The sequence below is a fragment of the Cydia amplana genome, chromosome 15 (assembly GCF_948474715.1).
Source record: "Cydia amplana chromosome 15, ilCydAmpl1.1, whole genome shotgun sequence".
Lineage (NCBI taxonomy): Eukaryota > Metazoa > Arthropoda > Insecta > Lepidoptera > Tortricidae > Cydia > Cydia amplana.
The window spans coordinates 1,987,524-2,012,461 of record NC_086083.1 but is presented as its reverse complement, the minus strand read 5'-3'; the positions used below and the strand labels follow the sequence as shown (position 1 = coordinate 2,012,461).

General features: G+C 37.4%; 1 protein-coding gene across 1 annotated transcript in view; it reads left to right on the top strand.

Annotated features, from left to right (window-relative positions):
* LOC134654446 (ubinuclein-1) overlaps positions 1 to 23,284 on the top strand; it is a 28,107-nt gene extending 4,823 nt beyond the window's left edge. Inside the window, exons 4-17 of the mRNA XM_063509891.1 lie at positions 2,226 to 2,354; positions 4,195 to 4,320; positions 4,811 to 4,901; positions 6,218 to 6,329; positions 8,813 to 8,962; positions 10,371 to 10,504; positions 11,021 to 11,177; positions 12,305 to 12,385; positions 12,830 to 13,042; positions 13,557 to 14,469; positions 19,068 to 19,122; positions 19,953 to 20,025; positions 21,314 to 21,358; positions 23,151 to 23,284. Coding sequence (XP_063365961.1) covers positions 2,226 to 2,354; positions 4,195 to 4,320; positions 4,811 to 4,901; positions 6,218 to 6,329; positions 8,813 to 8,962; positions 10,371 to 10,504; positions 11,021 to 11,177; positions 12,305 to 12,385; positions 12,830 to 13,042; positions 13,557 to 14,469; positions 19,068 to 19,122; positions 19,953 to 20,025; positions 21,314 to 21,347 — 2,268 coding nt within the window. The 3' untranslated portion in view covers positions 21,348 to 21,358; positions 23,151 to 23,284. The remainder of the gene's footprint in view (positions 1 to 2,225; positions 2,355 to 4,194; positions 4,321 to 4,810; positions 4,902 to 6,217; positions 6,330 to 8,812; positions 8,963 to 10,370; positions 10,505 to 11,020; positions 11,178 to 12,304; positions 12,386 to 12,829; positions 13,043 to 13,556; positions 14,470 to 19,067; positions 19,123 to 19,952; positions 20,026 to 21,313; positions 21,359 to 23,150) is intronic.
* The last annotated feature ends 1,654 nt before the right edge of the window (positions 23,285 to 24,938 follow it).

Sequence of the window (24,938 nt, the reverse complement as noted above, 5' to 3'; positions counted from 1 at the left end):
GCATTGATTAGTGATTTTATTTATATTTTAATTCCGCATTCCGCCTAAACGGTATGAGTTGTAAGAGAGGCGCGCGGGTGAGCGAGATGGAGATAGAAATTCTTCCCGCGGGACCGCGCTCCCGCGGCCCGCTCCTGTTTTCAATAATAAATATTCTTGTTTTTGCTTTCGATATGTTTCTGAGTCTGCACTTCTGTATCAAAAGGAAAATTAGATATAATAAGTACGTTGTATTTTTATGTTTAAAAGTATATAATTATAGTTATTTGTTTTACAAGGGGGCAAAGTTGTTGTTTAACCGCTCGTGCTAATATCGATACCCGAGCAAGCCGAAGATCCCAAAATTTACTGGTATTTATTGGTATTCATTATGGTGGCGCCGCTGCAGAGTAGCACACCCGCACGTGTGCCGCACTTCTGTATCAAAAGGAAAATTAGATATAATAAGTACGTTGTATTTTTTATGTTTAAAAGTATATAATTAATAGTTGTTTGTTAAGGGGGCAAAGTTGAGAAAGTTCAGAAAACATACATGACAAAAAAAATATCTGTGCTTAAGTGCTCATCACACAAACCTTCTAAAGTAGAATCCTGAGCGTGATGAGGGATTCAAGTGTTAACGCCCAAGACGAAATAATTTTGATACCGTGTGACACATACTGCTTTTCACATCAACTATGAGGAAAATAAAAATTCTTAGTGTTGACACAATCTGATGCTGAAACAGATTATTTAAGCTAATAATGTAAAAATAGTGTGCTAGAACAGAAAACTGTTACTTTGATCCCTCCTTGCAGGGAGGAAAAGTGCCAGTTTGATCCTTCCTAACAGGGAAGAAAAATCCAAATCCAAATGAATGTTATTAAATATTTTCACCACACCATCTTGGAACAGGCTTACTTTGCACAAAAACGGCTAGCAAAGTTGCACTTAATAATTGCTATCAGTTATTCACATGTGAGGCAAAGTAATCAAATGCAAATTTTGAGTTTTCTTTTGTTTGCTGGTAGAATTGACTTTTAAATGATTATTTGGGATGATAAATATTTAATAAGATTAATTTGAATTTGATTTGGTTTATTATTTTACATTTAATATTTGCTACGGGTACGGGTTGGTGTGGTGAAAAATTTTGTGTTTCCTCGCCCCTCGCAACGCTCAAAATTTTATTTTTTGAACCACTCGCTACGCTCGTGGTTCAATTTTGGGATCTTCGGCTTGCTCGGGTATCGATATTAGCACGAGCGGTTAAACAACAACTTTGCCCCCTTGTAAAACAAATAACTATAATTATATACTTTTAAACATAAAAATACAACGTACTTATTATATCTAATTTTCCTTTTGATACAGAAGTGCAGACTCAGAAACATATCGAAAGCAAAAACAAGAATATTTATTATTGAAAACAGGAGCGGGCCGCGGGAGCGCGGTCCCGCGGGAAGAATTTCTATCTCCATCTCGCTCACCCGCGCGCCTCTCTTACAACTCATACCGTTTAGGCGGAATGCGGAATTAAAATATAAATAAAATCACTAATCAATGCAAAATAATTCTTTTTTTCAATAGGTACGTCATAAACAGCATTAGTACATCAATTTACATAAGATTAAAATAGCTAATATCATTTCTATCTATGAGTACTGTGTGGCGCCGCTGGGGAGTATGCTCCCCAGCGGCGCCACTTTCAATGCCGATTATTTCGTTTCCTATCACAGGTACAGTCATAAACATTATAGGTACATGATGTACCTTTTAGGTACATCATTTCACCATATAATTCATTGGTATTCATTATGGTGGCGCCGCTGCAGAGTAGCACACTCATAAACACAAAGTAACATAAACTCTTCTAAAAAAAAGTAGGACTTTAAATAAAGTTTAATAAGAATAATTAATAATATTAGCCTTGCTCCGTGATCATTAGTCCTAGAAAGCTGAAATTTTGGCTGGCATCGATATATAAATCAGTTATAAATATATATATATTTTAGTCGTAAAATAAACTTTAGAAAGAAAAATTGGGTGGGTATGAATTTTTTTTTTCGTTTCAATCCTATAGTTAGGTGTCCTTGAGGAGGTATTTCAATACGAATTCAAACGTCTTCAAGTACATTTTTTTTGATAAACATAATATTTTCGGAAATAAAGTTGTCTTTTTTTCGCGTTTTTTATTTAGATTATGGTATAGAGGTATAGTACTATAATATTTTATGTTGTTTCAGTACGATGAGATGATGCCACCAGAGACGGACACGTTCTACGGCGGTTTCTACATCAACAGCGGGTCGCTAGAGTTCAAGAGTGTGCCGGAGAACCGGATCTCGGATGTGGAGAATGGGAGGAGGAATAAGGTACTTTCTATCACTAAACAAAAACCATAGAGAAATATAAGTAAAGAAAGAGTGGTAACTCCATATCAGGGATGTAACGGATGTGGTTTTATCGGAACCGAAAACGGAAACAGATGTTTTCAGTTTAGTTTATCGGAATCGGAAACGGAAGCGGAACCAGAAACGGAACCGAAAACGGAACCGGAACCAGAATCGAACCTGAGTGATAGATAAGTAGATGGACGAGATGTTATAGTTCGAGGTGTTGACGACATAAAAATGTGCGATTTACGGGAAATGATGATGATGGAATTTCCTTTTGCACCGTTACTCCTTTTGAATCACAGATTAATTTAGGAAGGGGAGCCAACCGAATTTCTGATGCAAAATTGATTTAAGGGGGGGGGGGAGGTTTGATTTCATTGTTCGTTTTTTTACTCACTAACATTCACCACACAGTAGCCTGTACTGTCCGTAGGTACACATTACGCAACACAACACATACGAATAGGTAGTTTTAATTTCAATAGGTAACACGAATAATACTAATTATACTAAACAATTAGTAGTAAATACTAAATTAGTGCAGCACGTGGCAAGCGGGGCGATGAGCGAATGACTGGTATAAACCTGTTTGTTTTTGATGGACGCTGCTCATGTCCCGCTGCCGCGCTAAGCATTGACATCCGATATACTTCCGTTTCTAAAGTAACGGAACCAGAACAGAAACGGATGTGTAATACCAAACGGAAGTTCCGACTTAACGGAAACGGAGCTCCGTAACATCCCTGCTCCATATACTACCATACGTCTGACTGGTGGTAAATGTTTCCTTAATATAAAAATTTGGAATCTATGGGTTAGAAGCGCCGCGATAGCTCGCGAGCCGCAAGTTGTTAACCTAAACCTGCTACACTGACAATCCAACCTCTAGACTGAGCTTAGGCCAATTCTTTCATGAAACTGATGCTGCCAAAAATACGGGGGTGCGGGGGGACGAGGTGAGCGAATCCCGTGCCGTGATTGGTCCGTTCAAAGACACGGACCAATCACGGCACGGGATGACTCGAAGATGGAGTAACGCTACCGTATGTTTGGCAGAGGGGGTAGCGCGACTATGCTATGTCTATAGGTTGGATTGTCTGTGACCTGCTAATTCGATTACGGCATAAAACCATACAATGTGATTTATTACCACACTAGCGACCCGCCCCGGCTTCGCACGGGTTAACAAATTATACATAAACCCTCCTCTTGAATCACTCTATCTATTATAAAACCCGCATCAAAATCCGTTGTGTAGTTTTAAAGATCTAAGCATACATAGGGACAGACAGGCAGCGGGAAGCGACTTTGTTTTCTACTATGTAGTGAAGTGATAATCTGCCTTACCATATTGCTAATTTGAACCCTAATAATAATATAATAATAATAATTCAACCTTTATACGTCCCACTGCTGTCGTATCGTCACAAACACAGGTAATCTTATGGAATGGCCGCCATTAGTACTAGCGGCAGCCGCTTGAACTAATTTTACTCCATAAGATTTAACGTAGAAAGTCTGCCAAAATGAGGGCAGCACCAGTCGTGCACCTAGCGAATAGTCCCCACGCTAGCCCAATGCGGATTGGGGACTTCACATACACCTTTGAATTTCTTTGAGTTTCCTCACGATGTTTTCCTTCACCGAAAAGCTAGTGGTAAATATCAAATGATATTTCGTACATAATTTCCGAAAAACTCATTGGTACGAGCCAGGATTTGAACCCGCGACCTCCGGATTGAAAGTCGGGCGTCATATCCACTAGGCCACCACCGCTTACCCTGAACCAATTTGAACCCTATATCTTGTTAAACAGAGGAGGATTTCGTCAAGCAGCAGCGAAGAGGACTCTTCGGAGAGCTCATCGGAGTCTGAAAGTGCTGATGAAAAGGAAACTAAGACGATACCCAACGGAGCGGTGCATAATGAACATAGGAAAAAGGTAAGCATTTTTTATACCAATTTTGTTGTAAGACTTAAACGTACAGTCAAGTGTAAAAATATGGGTGCACACATCATACTCAAAAATATGTCCAATAGCTTGTATGTCAGCGAATTAATGGGACATATTTTTGATAAAGTTATACCTATGCATCCATATTTTAACACTGGACTTTACAACCTATAACAACAAGATTTTTTTCTTAGGAACAATTTTTAGAACCATGGATTGGCAATGGGGCTAGAATTGAGGAGTTTTTAAACCTAGTCATTTATAAGTTATAACATAACTTATTAATTAATATACACTCTTCAAGTTTCTAATTAAAATTAATTAATAATAAGTACTCATTATCAAAATAAAAAAAAATAAAAAAATCAAAAATGGTTTATTGTGTAACAGTACAAGTTTTACATAAAAGAAATGTCTGGCGGAACCCATTGGCGGATTATTATTTTATTAGACTAAAATGTTTTTTTTTTCGTTACAGAAAAACAAAGATATTGATAAGAAGAAGAAAGCGAATAAAATCAGAAGGACAGATTCATCGGCCGCTACATCTGGAAAACAAACTTCAGACGGTAAATGATAAATAATAGTTACATTTCTAATGAATAGAGGTTTTTTAAGAGTATGAGCCGGGACCTAGCCAAGATGCCAATCGTTTGCGCCATAGCGAACGAAACGCTAATGTCTCTCTGTCGCACTTATATGAAAGAGTGCAACGCTACAGCGCAAACGATTCGCTCTTTGATGTTTTTATGGCGCGTTATTTTACAAGATTTTAACTTGCAATGTGATTATCACTACATAGTTTAAAACAAAGTCGCTTCCCGCTGTCTGTCTGTCCTTATGTATGCTCAGATCTTTAAAACTACGCAACGGATTTTATTGCGATTTTTTTTTTAATAGATAGAGTGATTCAAGAGGAAGTAGGGGTCACAAACCCGGTTTTACCGAAATCGAAAAAACCGGAAAAACCGGGTTTTCAGCCAATTGCCAAAACCGGGTTTTGTGTTTGATAAAACCGGCTTTTTCGAGGTTTTCTATTTTACAGTTTTATAAACATAGTTTAATTATATTGATGAGCAACCATTACTTCAGAGTTTGTTATTATATTTAGAACAACACAATACATTATTATACGTATTATATAAAAAACTGTTTACTATTTTCACTAAATATCCCTTAATTTCCTATAATACGTAGTTTAAATAACATTTTAGTAGGAACGCTCGTTGATCTCTAGTTAAAAATGTTGATTGTAGTAATTATTTATTTATTTATAAATAAATAAATAAATTATAACAAATTAAATTTACTATGTACAGTTTTCTTCTTCTTTGTTCCTTCAGATTCCTTTGACTTTGTTAGAAATGGCTAAGAAAGTGATTTTCCTATATGTCCAGTCCATGATCGCCTTCCCCGTCAAATTTCTTATATCCTCAGCTGATGTAGTGGCCGCAACCAAATTAGATCCCTTGTAACTTACCTCGTTTAGCGAGTTGGGTATTATCAGCGGTGTGTGTTTCCTGAAGGAGGACTATGTCAACCCCGTTGTCACGTAATATTTTGCTTAGGCACTCCGTTTCAGAATTGCTGACCATGAGAATAAAAACTTTATTGATGGAATTTTATGGTCTTGGTAAAGATAGAGTAAATAGAAATGTCGTGGAAGACTGAATAATAAAAGCATTGATCCTAAAAATACTTGCTTATTTTACAAATTATATGTAAAATCGAAATCACCGAAAAACCCGGAAACCCGGTTTTGCTGTTGCACAAAAACCGAAAAACCGGTTTTCTAGAAATACGCACGGTTTTGTGACCCCTAAGAGGAAGGTTTATGTATAATTCGGGTCGCTAGTTGTCACTAAAACAAACTAACTTGTTGCAGATAACGGTCACGGCGATGCCGAGAGCGCGGACTCTCGCACGTCTCAATCCGATTCGCTGACTTCCAAACCCGCACCCAGCTCCGAGAACGCCGTCACTTCCGACAGCTCCAGGTATTACAGTTTTTAGGGTTCCGTAGCCAAATGGCAAAAAACGGAACCCTTATAGATTCGTCATGTCTGTCTGTCTGTCCGTCTGTCCGTCCGTATGTCACAGTCACTTTTCTCCGAAACTATAAGAACTATACTGTTGAAACTTGGTAAGTAGATGTATTCTGTGAACCGCATTAAGATTTTCACACAAGAATAGAAAAAAAACAATAAATTTTTGGGGTTCCCCATACATAGAACTGAAACTCAAAATTTTTTTTTCATCAAACCCATACGTGTGGGGTATCTATGGATAGGCCTTCAAAAATGATATTGAGGTTTCTAATTTCATTTTTTTCTAAACTGAATAGTTTGCGCGAGAGACACTTCCAAAGTGGTAAAATGTGTGTCCCCCCCTGTAACTTCTAAAATAACAGAATGATAAAACTAAAAAAAATATATGATGTACATTACCATGTAAACTTCCACCGAAAATTGGTTTGAACGAGATCTAGTAAGTAGTTTTTTTTTAATACGTCATAAATCGCCTAAAAACGGAACCCTTCATGGGCGAGTCCGACTCGCACTTGGCCGCTTTTTTTAAGCTTAAGGGTAACATTCCATTTCTGACCGCAGCTGCACTACTGGTACTGAACGCGTCGGTGCTACTGTTAATTTCCATAGTAAAATGAACAGTAGTGCAGCTGGAAATGGACTGTCACCTTAACATGTGTCCGGATCGGGTCATTCAATTCAATTCAATTTATTTATTTAAAAGACAACAATGGCCCATAATATAGTTTATATAGTTATATAGTTTTTAAGCCTTATAATATGTAATACTAACACAATGGGATCACTGTTATCTTAAAGTAAATAAATATACATACATAAATATAAGTACCACATATATATATATATATATATATATATATATATATATATATACATAATGGTTAGTAACAATTAAGATTAAAAACTAAGTGTTAGTGGAACAAAAACAGAAAGCGATTTACAACATACACAGACAGCAATAACTTAATCTATCACCTAAAGTCTATTTTTTTATTCTGTAGACTGAAATGACAGTTCATAGTATGAACATAAAATGTCATTTCGTACTATGAAATGTCATTATAGTCTACCGAATAAAAAAATAGACTTTAGTAGCGGTTATGACACACTCAAAATGCCGCATTATAGGTGAGTCGTATCGGCCCGCTACAGTAGTCAGGATGGGGTTGGAGCTGGCACGCAGTCTGCATAGCAACGATGCAAATCCCAAAAAGTTTTAAATCATAATTTAAAAATGCGTAACTTTTCAGAATTGCCATAAAACAAATCTTACCTTACCTGTCTATAGAATAACGGTTAACGGTTTCAGTTTTATGACTAGTGATAATATGACAAACAACACATTATGACTTAAAACTTTATGTGAAACAAAGGGACCCTGTCCGGATCCCGTAACATTTTTGGAAACCCTTTTATACTATCGACATAATTTTGTAGGAAGGTACGTGACAGAATCCTACTAACAAACCTACATTTTCAAAAGAGATAGTAAACATTTACAGTGTTTATTTCCATTGTCACTTTAAGAGTATTGTGGTATAGTTTGTAGCTTTCTAGTAGAGCCCGAAGGCTTATCCTATTGTCTATTGTTCAGTAAAACCGCACGTGCTACTTATCTGCAAAAAAGGGTCCTAATTATTCTATTTGGCACCTGAGCGCGGGCTAGTCCAACGCTCAAAAAACCAGTGTAGGTGCGCTCTCCGATAACGCGCCTTCGTTACGCATCTCGATGACACATTTTAGACTGGTTCTGTAGCGTTCGACTCGCCGGCACTCAGTAACCGAAGTACCGATTTTTTATGCAGGTGGTTGTGGCACGTGGCACGAGCGGTTTTACTTAACAATAGACAATAGGATTAGCCTTCGGGCTCTATTAGAAAGCTACAAACTATACGGTGGGTGCTATTTTGCGTGGCCTTACATGCACAGCATTTGACCACTTTTTATTTATGTATACTGAGCAATTATAAGTTTTCGTAGTTATTTACTGAGATTATTACTTGTGCTAGCAGCCATTTAACATCTTTATGGTCGATATCGCTACGTAGTCATGTCATTGATCAATGTTTTCGTTTCAAAAACTTATAATGAGCCCTTTTGAACCGGTACAAACACTAATAAAAAGACCTGCGTAAGTAATAGATTATGATACAAGTGCGAAAAGTAGGAAATTCGCAACGAGTGGCCATAAATTGAAACACGACCGAAGGGATTGTTTTAAATCGACACGAGTTGCGAATTATTTTTAAACGCACGTGTATTGTACAACGTTTTACAGTACATATCTACATATGGCCCTTTAAATTTACGACATATGCGTGTATTGTGTTGTGCCAGTTACCGCACTAGGGCGGTAAATTAGCACCATATGTACTGTAAAAAAGTTGTTATCGTCTTGTGCCTTTAATTTTAATATATTGCATTATTATCAGGGATGTAGAAGCGAAGTCTGAAGTGAAGCTGCCTCAACCAGTGATTCAAGTTTTAGAACAGTTAGAAGCAGCGGTCAGCAAGCATCAGACAGAACATCCGGACACCCCCGTAGCTCAACTTACTACTTATAATGAGAAGCATCTGTTGAGGTGAGATATTAGTGGCATTAGTGCTCTCTCTCTCTCTCTAACATTACAGAACAAGGGTTATTTAAGTTTGGGAGCAGTTAGAAGCAGTGGTTAGCAAGCATTAGACAGAGCATCGGGCTGTCTGGGGCCCGTTTCTCATTTCTCAAAAGCTTGTAACTTGTAATACAAGCGGATGTTACTTGTTGACAGCTTTTGTTAGCTTTCTAACAAAAGCTGTCAACGAGTAACATCCGGTCCCTTTGGACTTCCACTTGTATTACAAGTTACTAAGCTTTAGAGAAACGGGCCCCTGGTCTAAAAGTTGCAACGGATTTACTTTTAGTTAGCTTCCTGAGCATAACTGTACCCTCACCACGAGTTTTACGCTGCCTTAAACGCTAGCGACTGCGTCAACTCAAAGGCAGTGCATCTCGCTTGCGCCGATGTCAGTACGAGGGAGATGCATTGTGAGTTAGTTTACTCAGTCGCTAGCGAATACGTCAGTGTCAACTCGTGATAAGGGTATCCTTATGTTGTTGTGCCCCTTACTTGGTGTTAATAAGTTAACACATTCATTGCTACCCAGCCAGACAAGACATCCGCGCCAGGCCACAAAAAATTCTTCATGTAAAGGTGGAGTACCACGACCCCGACGATTCCTGGAAACGAAATCATAAAATACCCGATAGTCGGGTTTTCGCCACTAAATGTGTTAAGTTTCTATTGGAAGGATTAATAAACATGTAATGTGTGTTGACATCCGCATCCGCGGATGTGAGCCATTAAAAATCCGTATCCGCATCCGCGGATGTCAAAAATTCTGCATCCGCAACATCCTTGCCCGCAATCTTCCGAATATCTTGTGTACCTCTATGTTGTACCTCTTACTTGGTGTTAAGAGGCAACAGGAGTGGTCATTTCTCCATACAAACGTACTCGACTGTTTCCTCCGTGGGTTTTGAAGCTAGAGCAATGATTTTTTCAACACAGATTATTATTGTCAATATCTGTGTCGGACCGTTTTGCTTTTTTTGATATTTTTGTTTTTTAAGGCGCTAGAGCCCTTCAAAAATGGCCAAAATGGCCTAATTGACTATGCCGCAATGAGAGGCGTGGTATTCAAAACTGATATCAATTAGCCAAAAAAGCAAAACGGTCGGACACAGATAATTTCATAATCATTTAGATTTCCAAATTTGGTTACGATTGGTTAAGTTTTGGAGGAGGAAACAGTCGAGTACGTAACCTCGATTTTTGAGATTTTTACGCAGGATTTTTCGCCTTGTCCTTATCGCACTAGTTTTAGGAGCCGCTTTCGTTAGCGAGACGGGCATATTTACCTAAAATATTTAAATCTCAGCTCCTGTTTCGTCTTAACATAACTTGTTTCTATTGGAAGGGTTAATAAACATGTAATGTGTGTTGACAGTTTGGACGCCGCGCTTGCGAGCAGTTCAGCCACAGCTCGAGCGAGACGCGCGGCGTGGGGTCGTGCTGCCGTCTGTCTGCGGTCATCGCGGGCTAAACTAATACACCGCGTGCAAGCACGGCTTAAAGCACAGAGCGAAGCTGCTGATTCTAGTTAGTACTACCCTGTTTGTCTTTGTCAGGACCAGCGGTGGCAGCATGGTTGAATTTTTATCGCCTGTCACTATACCTGTCACTTACATACTTGTTAGAACCTGACAGGTATGGTGACAGACGATAAAAATGCGACCATGCTGCCACCGCAGAAGGAACATCGTGTAAACGCTTACCTAAAAAAAGAATAAGATCAATGCAGCCTTTCTGATGCCAATTACGGAACTCAACCGACCATATCGACAGTTGCATCGCAGGTTTATTTGCTAAAAAGTAAAATTAAAAAAAAAAATAGGCTTCACCTACCATGCAAATATAGCTCTTTTGAAATTAAACCTCTCGGAAGATAGGAATTAAACAACTCGGAAGATATTTACCTTCCGAGTTTCCCCATAAAATAATGCCGTAACGGAAAATAAGCGGAACATACCCAAAGTGATATCCTGTTAAATTTCTCCTAACTATTATTTCCAACTAAAATAAATTTCGGTCGTACAGTTCCTGCCTTACCAATTGCTCAACCAACAACAACTGCCACTGCCACAACAACTGCCACAGCTAACAACAAGCGGAAATACTCTGAAGAAACGGACGAACATATTACCAAGCTCACTGCCGAGGAACGGGAAGCGAAGATTGTTGATACACTACAAAGGTGAGAAACTTACTCCAAAAGTCACCAATAGGGTATTTGGCAATTTTGGGTCTCTATTGTTTCCCAAACTTTACGGTACTTTTGCTTAAAACTAGCCATAATGTATTGTTTTCCGCATTTTCGTTAGTCATAATTCATTTGGTTCAGAAACGCGTCACTTTTCAGGATTGCCATAAAACAAACCTAACGTAACTTATCTATAGGATAACCTTACGAAAATCCTGAAATGTTAACGGTGTCAGTTTTATGAGTAATGATAATATGACAAACAATACATTATGACTTAAAACTTTATGGGAAACAACGGGACCCCGACAATTTATTAGGAATGGTATGAGTCGATCAGGTTTGTTTTGAGGATCAAAATGTCTGTAAGGGACCTATTATCTTAAAGCAATACAAAAGTCACAAATGATGGTCAAAGTCTGGCACCCGCATTTTACTGACGAAACGCTTCTAAGAAAATGGCAATACATCGTGATGTCACCATTTGTATTTTGTATTTTTTTAGTTTTCAATGTAAGTATTGTGATAAATTGCTCATTTTCTATCTATTTAACTAGATTTAGTTATAAAATTCAACATGTGTCGACAACCCTATTAAAACGAGGACAAAAACCTTATTTACGACTGAATACAACTGGCATGGGACTAATTCCCACTTGTTACCACTGGTGACAACTGTAAATAACTCCTTCACAAAAACTCAATCGCGATGTAACAGGTTTCGAAAGGATAATTATCAATGATAGTTATTATCTTGATAATTATCGCGATCTTGATTTTTATGCCTGATAATTATCGATTTGATAATAACCTAATAACATTTGTAAAAAAAATAGCAAAAAAACGTTTGATTATATTTTACTATCAAAGAATTCATAGAAAATAAATATAGCACCATCCATATCTGGGATAATTATCAAGGACTATAATTATCTGGACAATTTCGAACCCTGCGATGTAACCATGAAACAGATAGTCCAAATTACTGAGGACAAATGGATGTTATTTATTTCCAGTTATCCTCTGTGGTAACCTGTGGGGATTATTCCGTCCCCCATTGACCAATCACAGTGCAAAAATTAGGTAAATGTTAATGCAACATGTGTATATTTAATTTTCAGACTAAAAGCCTTGATAGATGACCGCACACCCGCCATGATGGCCAGTTATCAGGCCGAATGTGACAGGGTAATGGAAGAAAGGTGAGTTTCATCTAAAAATAATAGTAAACAGTAGAAGTAATTTAGTGAGTTTATCACAAGGCCCTAATCTAATACAAAGTTGGGTTCAGTTCATTTTTATTTGAAAATGAGTGAAAATGGAGTTGAAAGTTTCTAACTACATCTACGCGGACAAAGTCGCGAGTAGAAGCTAGTTATAAATATGTTAGTTAAATTTTAAAACTACATTTTAGTTTTAAAAAAATTGAAAGATTTAAGATTTTAGTTGTGAGCTTCTAGTTATGATTATGATGCGATAGCGATATTTGTCGTGCAAAGAACGAGTTTGAAGTTCTGAGTTTAAAGTTGAATTTTACTCTTTTGATGACTTATCGAGTCATGTTTCGAGTCCGTGTTTCGCATGTCACTTGAAATCTATTGTTCCGCCACTCTGCACCTTTAATCATTTGTGCTTTAAAATTCCAGAAAGAAACTCCAAATAGCGTCCGACGGCAGACCGATCGAGAAGAGACTCCCCAAGCGTCGCTTCCCATGGTGTCCGCGCAGTCGCTCCCTACTAGCACGCCTCAAGCGGCTCGCGGGAGACCAGGACGCAGCGGCTAACTTGCTGGTGCGACGAGCCCTGCCTCTGTTCCCTAGTGGCTTCGTCAGGATGCCTACACTGTTGAGACAGGCCGAGTAAGTAGCTGACCAAGTGTACTGTGGGCAATGAATTGCGATCCAATCGCAATTTAGAGTCCGATGGCTAATCCTATTGTCTGTTGTTAAGTAAAACCGCTCGTGCCACGTGCCACAACCACCTGCATAAAAAATCGCTCGTTCACTTTACCCAGGTAATTGAATTACAACTTCTATGGAAATTGCAATAAGATTCAAAATGAACTAATGGATAAATATTTTGTTACGATGTGTGCGGTCAGACTTCGGTTACTGAGTGCCGGCGAGTCGAACGCTACAGAACCAGTCTAAAATGTGTCATCGAGATGCGTAACAAAGGCGCGTTATCGGAGCACCTACACTGGTTTTTTGAGCGTTGGACTAGCCCGCGCCCAGGTGCCAAATAGAATAATGAAGACCCTTTTTTGCAGGTAAGTAGCACGTGCGGTTTTACTGAACAATAGACAATAGGATAAGCCTTCGGGCTCTACTAGAAAGCTACAAACTATAACACCTATTTATTATCTTTTTCCAGTCTCAGCAAAGAGCTCAAAGTGTCCGACGTGAAGCGACACCGCTCCTCTTCAGTATCCGCACCAGCACCACCGCCACACCCCGCCACACTAGCGGCACACATGCCCGAGTCCATACAGTTCCCGAGCTCCCTAACCGTCACCACCAGCGTCAAACCAATAGAAAAGACTGAGGAAGACAAAAAGACCACATCCCTCTTCGGAAACATAATAAACTCCTTCTCCCTGAGCAAAGACTTGATAGTCGAGCCGGAGAAAAAAGACCCCGAACCCAAAAAGGAGGTTGTCCCAAACAACATAGGCAGCATTACCATCACCCCGGTAGTCCAAAAAGAGAAGAAACCTCCCAACCCGCCCACCAAGGAGCCGCTCCTGCGTGTAAAATCGCCTGCGGTCCTCAACGAAATGGCTAAGAAGGACAAACATAAATTGAAAGACAAACCTCCGGTCAAAGACAAGCGGGTCGACTCCCCGCTACACGTAGACACTAGCTTCCCGAACAAAAAAGAAACGCCTAGTCCGACGTTAATTAAAGAGGAGCTTACTAAAAAACAGATAGAAAGTATGAGAATATCGGAGAACAACATCCCCCGACCGGCTCTAGTGCCCGTTCACCATTCCCCGACCTTCGCTAAACCTGACAAGAGACCTCCGGAAGTCAAGAAGAAAAAGGAAATAGTGATTATATCAGATTTAGATCCGTTAGGTGACGTTCAGCACGAAGCGGTGGTGGCCGTGGACGATAGTAGCAGTGACGTTGAAGTGGTTGAAGATAATAAAAGTGAACCTAGTAAGTGTGAAGTGCCTTCGAAAGACAAAGTGAGTGATAAGGTGACCAAGAAAGATAACCATCGGAAGGAGGAAGCTCTCGAGGATGATATTCACACGGTTATGAGGAATTTGAGAGAAATGGAGGTTAGTATGTCTTGTTCATTGAAATAATAGAAAAAAAAAATACTATAGTTCGTTTTTTTATCATTACAAAAAGTCTACGCGATCTTTACAAGTCTTTTAATTGAATAAAAAACCGGCCAAGTGCGAGTCGGACTCGCGCACAGAGGGTTCCGCACCATCAACAAGAAAACAAGCAAAAAAACGGTCACCCATCCAAGTACTGACCCCGCCCGACGTTGCTTAACTTCGGTCAAAAATCACGTTTGTTGTGAGAGAAATCTTTATTTTATTCTGTTTTTAGTATTTGTTGTTATAGCGGCAACAGAAATACATCATCTGTGAAAATTTCAACTGTCTAGCTATCACGGTTCGTGAGATACAGCCTGGTGACGGACGAACGGACGAACGGACGGACGGACGGACAGCGGAGTCTTAGTAATAGGGTCCCGTTTTTACCCTTAAGGTACGGAACCCTAAAAACGCTTTTTATAAATCTTTTTATTACTCATGAAAGCGAAATAATGTAAATAATCGTAGGCTTGGAAATGTAACCTTATAACACCTCTATGTAAAACCCTATTTATGTGCAAATAAATGATTATGATTATGATTCATAATTGTTATATAATTGCCGTGACTTATTTTTCAAAAGTGTTTTGCAATAAAAATACTCGTCAGGATGGTTTACCCTTTTTCTAATGCAAAAAAAACGAACTTGACGTAAATAAATTGATAAATAAAATAATTATCAAAAGTAGTAGACGGCGCTTCACGTTGCTTTTCGTCTAACTGGATTGTCTAACATTAGCACTTGACAATCTTGCTACCATATTATGTATTAGGTGGTACAGTACTATCTACTTCAGCTGTCTAAAACTGAGGGGCTACCGCGAAAACCGAAATTCGCAAATTGCGGGGATCTAAGCTCTTTAACCCCATTGAAGGCGTAATTAGAGTGACAGAGATAGTTGCCCGTAATTTGGAAACTTCGATTTTCGCGGTTGTAGTTCTGACTATTCAATGGTTATTACTTTGTATATTTTATTCATTTGTCTCTGATGCTTAATTATCATTTAATCTTTGCATGGTGGAGGCAGTTTATTAAATAAAACTGCTTTTAAAAATCTATCCGTTGAAACACCAGAAAAGTACCAATATTTACGCCTTGAATGAAAAAAAAAACATTTGTCTAATGAAATAGTTGACCTAGATAACACTTTCTCTTTAAATGTATGATTTTGAAAGTATACTTCATTTCTTATCCTTACCAACCTTATAAATGGCCAAAACAGTGGAGCTTCGAAATTATCCAGATAATTACAGTCTTTGATAATTATCCGATAGATATCGGATAATTATCCCGGGTGTGGATGGTGCTATATTTTCTTTGAATTCTTTGATAGTAAAAAATAATGATTCGGGCGTTTTTTGCTATGTACAAATAATAACTGACCTAATATTTGTTTTTTTTTTATAATCATTGAAATATAAGATAACAATCCAATTCACGCGCGATTTGTTTTTAAACATTCCGCATTTTATAAATTTTAGGTTATCAAATCTATAATTATCAGGCATAAAAACACGATAATTATCAAGATAACTATCATTGATAATTATCCTTTCGAGCCCTGCACATTATTTCCATTTACTTTCTTTCCAGGACTCAAGACAGGTATCCTTCCGTTCCATTACGTTAGTAAACATTTTATGTTCCAAATAAATAAGTGTTTTTTTCAACGTTTCAAACCCATATTATGTCGGCCATACAGTCAGCAGCAGAAGTTGTTAAGCGGGCCAGCTGTTCAAAATGATCTTGACGTGACTATTGCTAAGAGAATAAGAGCGTATCAAGGTAATTTTGAACACCTCGCCCGCTTTGCAACTTCTGCTGCTGACTGTACCTACTGCATAACTTTCTATAGTAAAAGTTGTTCAATAGAACCTAATCAATGTAAAAAAATTCTTCGTGCTTTGCTTTCCTTACTTTACTAACTTTCTCTTAGCTGACGTTGGCTAAAAGTTAAAAAAATACCCAGAATTTGAGTAGGTATGTATTTGTACTTACAAATACATAACCGGTTCATATACTTGGTCAAGCAAATCTTGTCAGTAGATAAATGCGGCAAATTTGAAAAATCGCGGGTTAGCATTAGCAACACTACGTTTGAATTGTTCAAAAAATCGCGTGTCGTTTAAATCTTATCTGTGAAACTGTTTTGTTTTTGACATATCCGGCTTGACATACTATATTAAGGATTGCGGTAGTTAGACTTGTACAACTCATCAATCTAATCATTTTAAAACTCATGTACGTATATAAGGTGCTAACAAATTAGTCACGGATATTTTAAGAGATAATACATTACATTAAAACAATTAACTTTTAACTGTAATTAAGGAACCTTTGTATATCATTTTTTTGTTTTCATTTACCGAAGAAAAAAAAAATATTATAATTTATTTTTAAAATAATCACCCTATTATGTACCTGTCAAGATGTTTAACACTGTCTGTCATGTCACGTCAAAAGTTGTTTTTCTTAAATGTCATTATGCTTTGGCGGGAAAACTGTAGGTTATTAAATACTAGCATCTGCCCACGGCTCTGCCCGCGTGGAACAAAAAAACCGTCCCATGCGAACAAGTAGTGTGAAAAAAGTAGTGTGCTATCCCATACTAATAATCTCTGTGCCTAATTTCATCCAGCTCAGTTAAACTGTTTGGGCGTGACGTGATAGTGTAACAAACATCCATCCACTCATACAAACTTTCACATTTAATAATAATTAGGGTAGATATTTAACGAATGCTAACCTACCTAATTAACAAGTAATTTAAAAAGCAAGCACGGACATAAGAAAACTTTTATTAGCATAAACTGTTTATAAAAATTGTTGAAAATGGTGACCCTGGTTTTCAATGCACAATAGTGCTCGCTTTCGGATATTTTCATTAACACGCATTAAGATCTCTCTTTCCCTTTTCATAACCTCAAAGGCGTCGGTAATCCGTGTTTGTAATTCTTCTGACGTTCTGATTGTGTGCCCGTCGTTTTCATAAACCAAGTCTTTCGCTCGTCCCCATACGTGGAAATCAAGCGGTGTTAAATCTGGTGAGCGGGCTGGCCAGTTCACTGCACCTGCTTGAGCCCCACCCCGGCCAATCCATCGTAATTGGAATCGTTCCGTTAAGTACCTTCTTACGTTACGATCGTAATGGGCTGGGGCACCATCATGTTGAAAGTACATTCTCCTACGGAGATCGACTGGTACTTCATCTAGCAATTCTGGTAGGCCTTCTTGTAGGAATTGAAGATACGTCCTTCCATTGAGGCGGTTGAGAAAGACAGGGCCTAACAAATAATCGCCAAGTAATCCTGCCCACACGTTAACGCTGAAGCGAGTCTGAAAGTGGTCAGGACGTGCTAAATGGGGATTCTGTTCCGACCAAAAGTGTGCATTGTGAATGTTAAATAATCCCACCCTCGCAAATGTACACTCGTCGGTCCACAGTATGTTACGTCTGGCGTTTCTAATAAGCCACTGACTGAATAATACACGTGGTTCATAATCCTGTGGTTGCAGTTCTTGAACACGCGTGAAATGGTAAGGATGTTTTCCCTCACGTTTTAGAATTTTCCACACGTAGACGCCACTGACATTAAATACATTCGCTGCGTCCCTAGTACTGCTCATGGGATGGCGGTCAAAAAAATCCAATATTGCAACTTCTAGACGAACTGGGTACCTAGGCCTACCGGCTTCACCTATTGGCATGAGGTTTCCGGCAAGAAATCTTTGATGTGCCCGGTAGATAGTCTGAGGATTCACAATCGTATTGTGTCTTTGTGCATAAAGCCTTGAAGCTCCCGCCGCACTGTAGTTTGAGTCGCGATAACATCTTACCATGTTTAAGTACTCGTTTTGTGTGTAGCGGTATGGCATAGCGGTAATTAATTAAATTTCTTTGCAACCGACACAATCTGAGAGCAAATTGCATGACATTGACATTCAAGTATTTTATTTATCAACTTTAAGAGGCCGCTTGAATGATAGTTTAAAGAGGTTCTAGAATGTCTAAAGAGGTCTCATTTAATTATCTTATTAACAGGGTGTTTTAACGTAGCAAATTTGTTTCCTAGTTTTCTCCAAAAAAACATAACAAAACCAATGATGTTTCATACTTAAATGTACTCCGAGAACCGAGTACTATCAGCTGTAAAAATATCCGTGATTAATTTGTTAGCACCTTATATACTTAATTAATTTGGTCTTGTATCTTACTGTGGCACCATACCATAAAATATAAATGTGTCGAAGTCTAGTCAACGGTCCCACTTTGTCGCTTACCATAAGGACGAGATTTGCTTGTATTTTTATATGAATAACATGTCAAAGCGTCCTTAAGGCAAGCGACAAAATGGAACTTTTTGCTTGGAAACGACACAAATTATCATAAATTTCTTGTAAACATTATGGCCAAATTTGACTGATTGTTGTATACCTAGCTAGCTCATTTGAATACATTTTAATTATGTTATAAAATTCATTCATCTGTTCTGTCATTTTGAATACACGACTGCAATGTGAATTAATTTGATTTTATTTAATATTTCAGCATTCACAAGAAACCCCAAAGTTCAATAGTTCTTTCGGAGGAGTTATAACCAGTGGTAAGTGTCCGTTTTTATTACATTTTATCTAATTAGTGCATAAAACTTAATTCCTGTACATGGCACGTTTACGTACGTATACTTACGTGCAATTATAATAGGTCACTTATGAAAATGTGTAGATAAATCTGTATGTAATGAAGATATGTCGCAAACTAAAATTATACAAAATGATGTTACTTGAACGGACATTAGTTCTAGACAAATCGTAAACGTGGTATGATGGTACATACTTTTTAATTTTCGATATTTAATTTTATAGTAGGTTCTAGATATAGAATGTGTATGTGGGTATACGAATGCGGGAAACCTCGCAAAGCTAATTTACATGGTGTAGCCACTGTAAGATTCTGATAAAACTGATAAATAAACCTCAGGTATAGACCTCAGGTCAGACCTGGTATCAATTTCGTGAGCAATTAAACTCATGAAGTGACTAAGGGGGTTGTATAATGACGCCTCGTAAACGTCAGTTGCTGCTGCGTTAGTTGAGAAAAAGTAGCCGTTTGGATAACAGGGTTCGAAAGGATAATTATTAATGATAGTTATCTTGATAATTATCGTGAGTTTTATGCCTGATAATTAGCGATTTGATAATAACCTAAAATATACAAAACTCTCCAAGTATTTTTTACTATAAAAGAATTCAAAGACAATAAATATAGCACCATCCATACCTGGGACAATTCTCCGATAAATATCGGATAATTATCAAAGACGATAATTCCGAACCCTGTTGGATAATGATACAAAAAAATTACTACTTCCCAAGTCTTACAGTGGCGTCGCCAGAATTCGCTTCCTTAACCTTGGTTTCTGTTGGTGTCCAGCCAAGCGCGAGAAGTCTTCCAAAACCTACAGCCCGCGGAATGTATTCGGGGACCGTAGTGACAAAGACAAGCTGTAAGTTGTTTGGCTTCTGCTTGGCGTAGTCGGTGTTGCTTGTCGGAGGCACTTTGCAGTGGTTCCTAGCCTAGCCATAGGGTTATCACTACATAGTATAAAACAAAGTCGCTTCCCGTTGTTTGTCTGTCCCTCTATAAGCTTAGATCTTTAAAACTACGCAACGGATTTTCATGCGGTTTTTTATAATAGATAGAGTGATTTAAGAGAAAGGTTTATGTATAATTTGTTAACCCGTGCGAAGCCGGGGCGGGTCGCTAGTTTAAATATAGATCTTACTGCGATTTTCAAACATTTGGGTGGATTGTGTTTGTAGGCGATAGGAAACCAAGAGGTTAGGAACCACTGCTAGCATTAACTGTATATACCTACTGCTATAGGATAGGATGCTTTCTGATAATGGTACCTTATCTTACGAAGGAAATTAAATTAACTTCATTTCCCTGTGGCTTTTGCTATGGTGCAACAAGAATTTGGAATCATACAGCCAAGAGCACACATGTCACATATTTGTATGTCTCCACTGCAAGCATTTCAGTTTACAGTCAGCAGAACTTCGCTTAGCACCAGGGTTCGAAATTTATATTATAAGCACTATTTATTTTCTTTGATAGTAAAAAAATATTGGGGCGTTTCTTATATTTTAGGTTTTAAATTTTAGGTTATTATCAAATCGATCGACATAAAAATCACGATAATTATCGCGGTAACTATCATTGATAATTATCCTTTCGTACCCTGCTTAGCACCCCTGCTGGGGTTATGCAGATGCCAAGCGAATAGTTTTGCTGACTGTACCCTTTAGAGTGATAAAAACGGGACATTTTATATGGACATATCAAAGTGAGCCGTTTTTTAAATTGCTTTTCAGTGTATATCACCCATGCGTTCATTTAGAAGTCATATTTTCTGATATTCCTATTTGTGCCCTATCTAGAATTAACTAATAATTGAACTATCAGTAACTAACTAACGAAATTTGATTCGTGTTAACTCCTTGTATATTTTCATCACATTAATCTCTTTTTTTACTCTCATTTTTTGCCTATTTCGTATCATGAATACGTCATACATGAAACTATCCATAACAATTTTGAAAAACAAAATTAACAACACCAAATAAAAAATACCGTTATTGAAACTAGAAAAAAATCTAAAATGTAATTACAATTTTATTTCATTCAAAGGCACTTTAACTGTAACCAAAATAAAACAATTGAATACGGAAAAATACACCGAAATGTATATTAGATTGGATATCTATAGGAAAGCGTTTGTTTCAGCGCAGAACCAACTTCTTTGAACAAAATGGATGGATGTAGTGCCGTCACAGGTAAGGATTTTGAATGAAAATCCGTTTAAGTAGCATTCCACCTGTGTCGTTTACGGAAACTACACTTTTTAATATTTCTAAGCAGGGTTCGAAAGGATAATTATCAATGATAGTTATCTTGATAATTATTGTGATTTTTATGCCTGATAATTATCGATATGATAATATTTGTCGGATAATTATCGCGATAATTATCAAAAACTATAATTATCGCGATAATTTCGAACCCTGTTTCTGAGCATCCTAGGAACCCGATTTTTCGTCTGATAAACTCTGGTTTATTGTTATGACTTAGAGCTAATTTCGAGTCTAAAAAACTTTGTAATGGAAACATGGGTATAGTGTATAATTTTAAGACTATATATTTACGTTTGGCTCGTCATTCGCCTCACACTACGCGTCATATGAAAAGACGTCTCTGCTTCTTAGTATTCCGAAAAAATCTAAAGTAGGTAACGTTCGTAAACGGCTATCTGGTGGGATAGTTATCTAAATTCTAAATTTTTAGTGAAAAATGCGTTAAAATATTTTTTCTTTTATATTTATATATATTTTTTTGAAAATAGCGACGGTTAAAAATTAAATGATTCTTTGTAAAAAATGTCATAGCCATTGCCATTCCTGTACAAATCATACATTTACTCATTTAACATATATGTATCATCTGCTTTCACTGCTAGGCTAAGCTTCAGCATAAAACACTAACACATAACGCAAATAATGCTTCCTTCTGCTCTTTTGTACTTAATATAATTTGGTACAGTCACGTCTTAAAAATCGCTACGGAAGTACGGACCAAAAATATGTACATGTGTACACGACCTTATTGCCCATATATTAAGGTGTATATTTTCAGAGGTGACTGTACTTACAATTTTGCCACTATTTGTATCTCGTTACAAATATATAAGGACTGCTATGGTCAGTTCAGTGTTCCTGTTTGTTCTTGTACAGTCAGCAGCAATAGTTGCTAAGCGGGCGAGGTGTTCAAAATGATCTATTAACGCTGCTTTACATAGGTCACTAGATAAGTATTGCAATAGACAAATATGAAAGGAGGCCTATCACATATACTTTTAAAATTATATTTCCATAGACAATGTTAGGCGGGAAAACATTGACTTTCTTTTTAAATCTGCTTATTAAAAATTAATAAAAACTAAATATATAAAAATATACCTATTTACCTACTAAAACCCGACGCAAAGGTGCCCATCACGCTCGCTGCGTTGCCGCGTTGGATTGCGATGGACAACCTTTGCATCGGAATAAACCCGGAGCGGGGGTGAAGATAGATTTAAACTTTGAAAATATCGGCGTGGCATAGACGACTTATGAATATTTTATACAATATTTTCATTTCATACAAAGTTTAACCCTTGTTTTTTATAAGCAAATTTAAAAAGAAAGTAAATATTTTCCCGCCAAACATTGTCTATGGAAATATAGTTTTCCCGCCAAACATTGTCTATGGAAATAGGTATAGTTTTTAAAAGTATATGTGATAGGCTGATAGGCCACCTCTTTGTTTCATATTTGTCTATTGCAAAACTTATCTAGTGACTATTACTTATAAAAATGCAAATTTGGTAACTTGGCTTCTTAAAAAACTGACAAACTTCCTTGCATCTCAGAAAAATCAAGAGTTTGTAAGTGATACTGTGGTGGAAAGGTCTCTCAAATCGTTATTACTTTATTCAAATCTGATTTGATTGCTCTTTAGATCCAATTATTATTTCCGAAAAACGATGATACTCGTAAATATTAAATAAGAGATAATTATCAATTTCAGGTTGATGCAGTACTACCGGAACCTCAAATGAAGACATAACGCAGGCGGTACTAATATATACACTGTAAACTATTTATTCCAAGCAAGGTAGGCCCGGACATTTTGAAATTTACGTTTAGTTACTGGGTTAATATCACGGGCGTTTCGAACGCCTAATTAATTAAATTAGGAATCAACATTTCTGATAATATTTCTGGTTGTTTGATAGCCGACCAACCTCTCTATCTATAATGATGTTTTTGGCTATCTGACAGAGGATTCTGTCAGATAGCCAAAAACATCATTAAAATATTTGTCAAAAAGTGCCCAAAGAAATAAGGGGTACGAAAACGCTCTTATATTTAACTGATAAGAAAAATACTCAAAGATTGACATGTAAGTAAATTGTGAACCACTAACTTTTGACAATACAGTTACACACACAACTCGTATGTTGCCGTAGGTACAGCGCCATCTGTCGAAACTACAGCTAAAGTTCTTTACGCGTCTTTAGTGTTTTATCTATGGTCATACTGTATATTTATCACAGTGAAAAAAATAATCGTGTTTGTTGAGGTTATTTCACTCTTACACTGCATAAATTGGCCGAAAAACACTTTGGATTTCTTTTTAATGTACTATTCATAAGTGCTTGTTGCTAGGCCTACATGAATAAAGTATATTTGAAGTTGAATGCTAAAGAAACGGGAATATAGGTACAATTTGAATTATTTTGAAATCATTCCCGCACTTATTTCTTGTAAAAAGTTTCAAAATGTCCGGGCTTGGCACGACACGTAAGATCTGTCCCGTTCTACGTAACGTACATGGTATAATAATATACTCCGCCTGGTACTCTCTTCCGAGATTCGCGAATGACCTAACTGTCACTTGCCTACGTCATCATGCTGTTTACAGGTTCTCAAACTTTAAAATGTGGGTGAATTTTAACCAACGGTGAACATTATTTTAACGGCATTAATTTTAAGTTATTCATGTAGGAATATAGTAAAATAAAACAAATCTATACTGCACTTTTCACTCCTACACTTACAGTTCCGAATAGAGAAGCCAACCATTTTCGTAACAAAACATTAATTACTAAGCTTACGACGTGAAAAGTTTGGAAAACACTGCGACTGCTGACACTGAGCGAGAAGGAAATAACAATTAACACGCGTTCGACAAGGATGACGGTCAGGGACAAAATGGCGGATTGTCAAATGTGTCAGCGCTATCCTGTGTTGCCAGTAGTGTAAACAGAATTACCCGAACGTCTGAAATTTCTTTCGTGAATCGGAAGATATTGCTAACGAATAATTAAAAATTACGTGCTATTGTAAAATTTAAGATAAAATATATAAATAAATGAAAATTATTAAATTATAAAGAAATATTTTAACTTATTAACCATAGATATACCCATGTACCCATGTAACATGTTATGTTGAAATAAAGTGGCAATGTTATTGTGACGTAGGCAAGTGACACTCTGGGAAGAGAAGACCATGTTTTATTAGACCATGGTAACGTATAGGTTTGTATAAAGCGCTCTTATTTGTATAAACGATATCATTTAGTTTTACACTCCTGACCCCAAATAGTTTCTGCTCCACTATTAGTCCGTTACAGATTTTTATGAACTAGTCTTTCCTGGGCGATAACTCGTAAAGTGTTAAGGGAGTTGTATATAAGCCTCGTGAATGTCAGCTGCCGCTCCGTAAGGTGGCCGTTGAGGATGAACGACGTTCAAACAATTTTTGGACATTAATTACTTTACGAGTTACATCCCGGATTAGCTAACGAAAA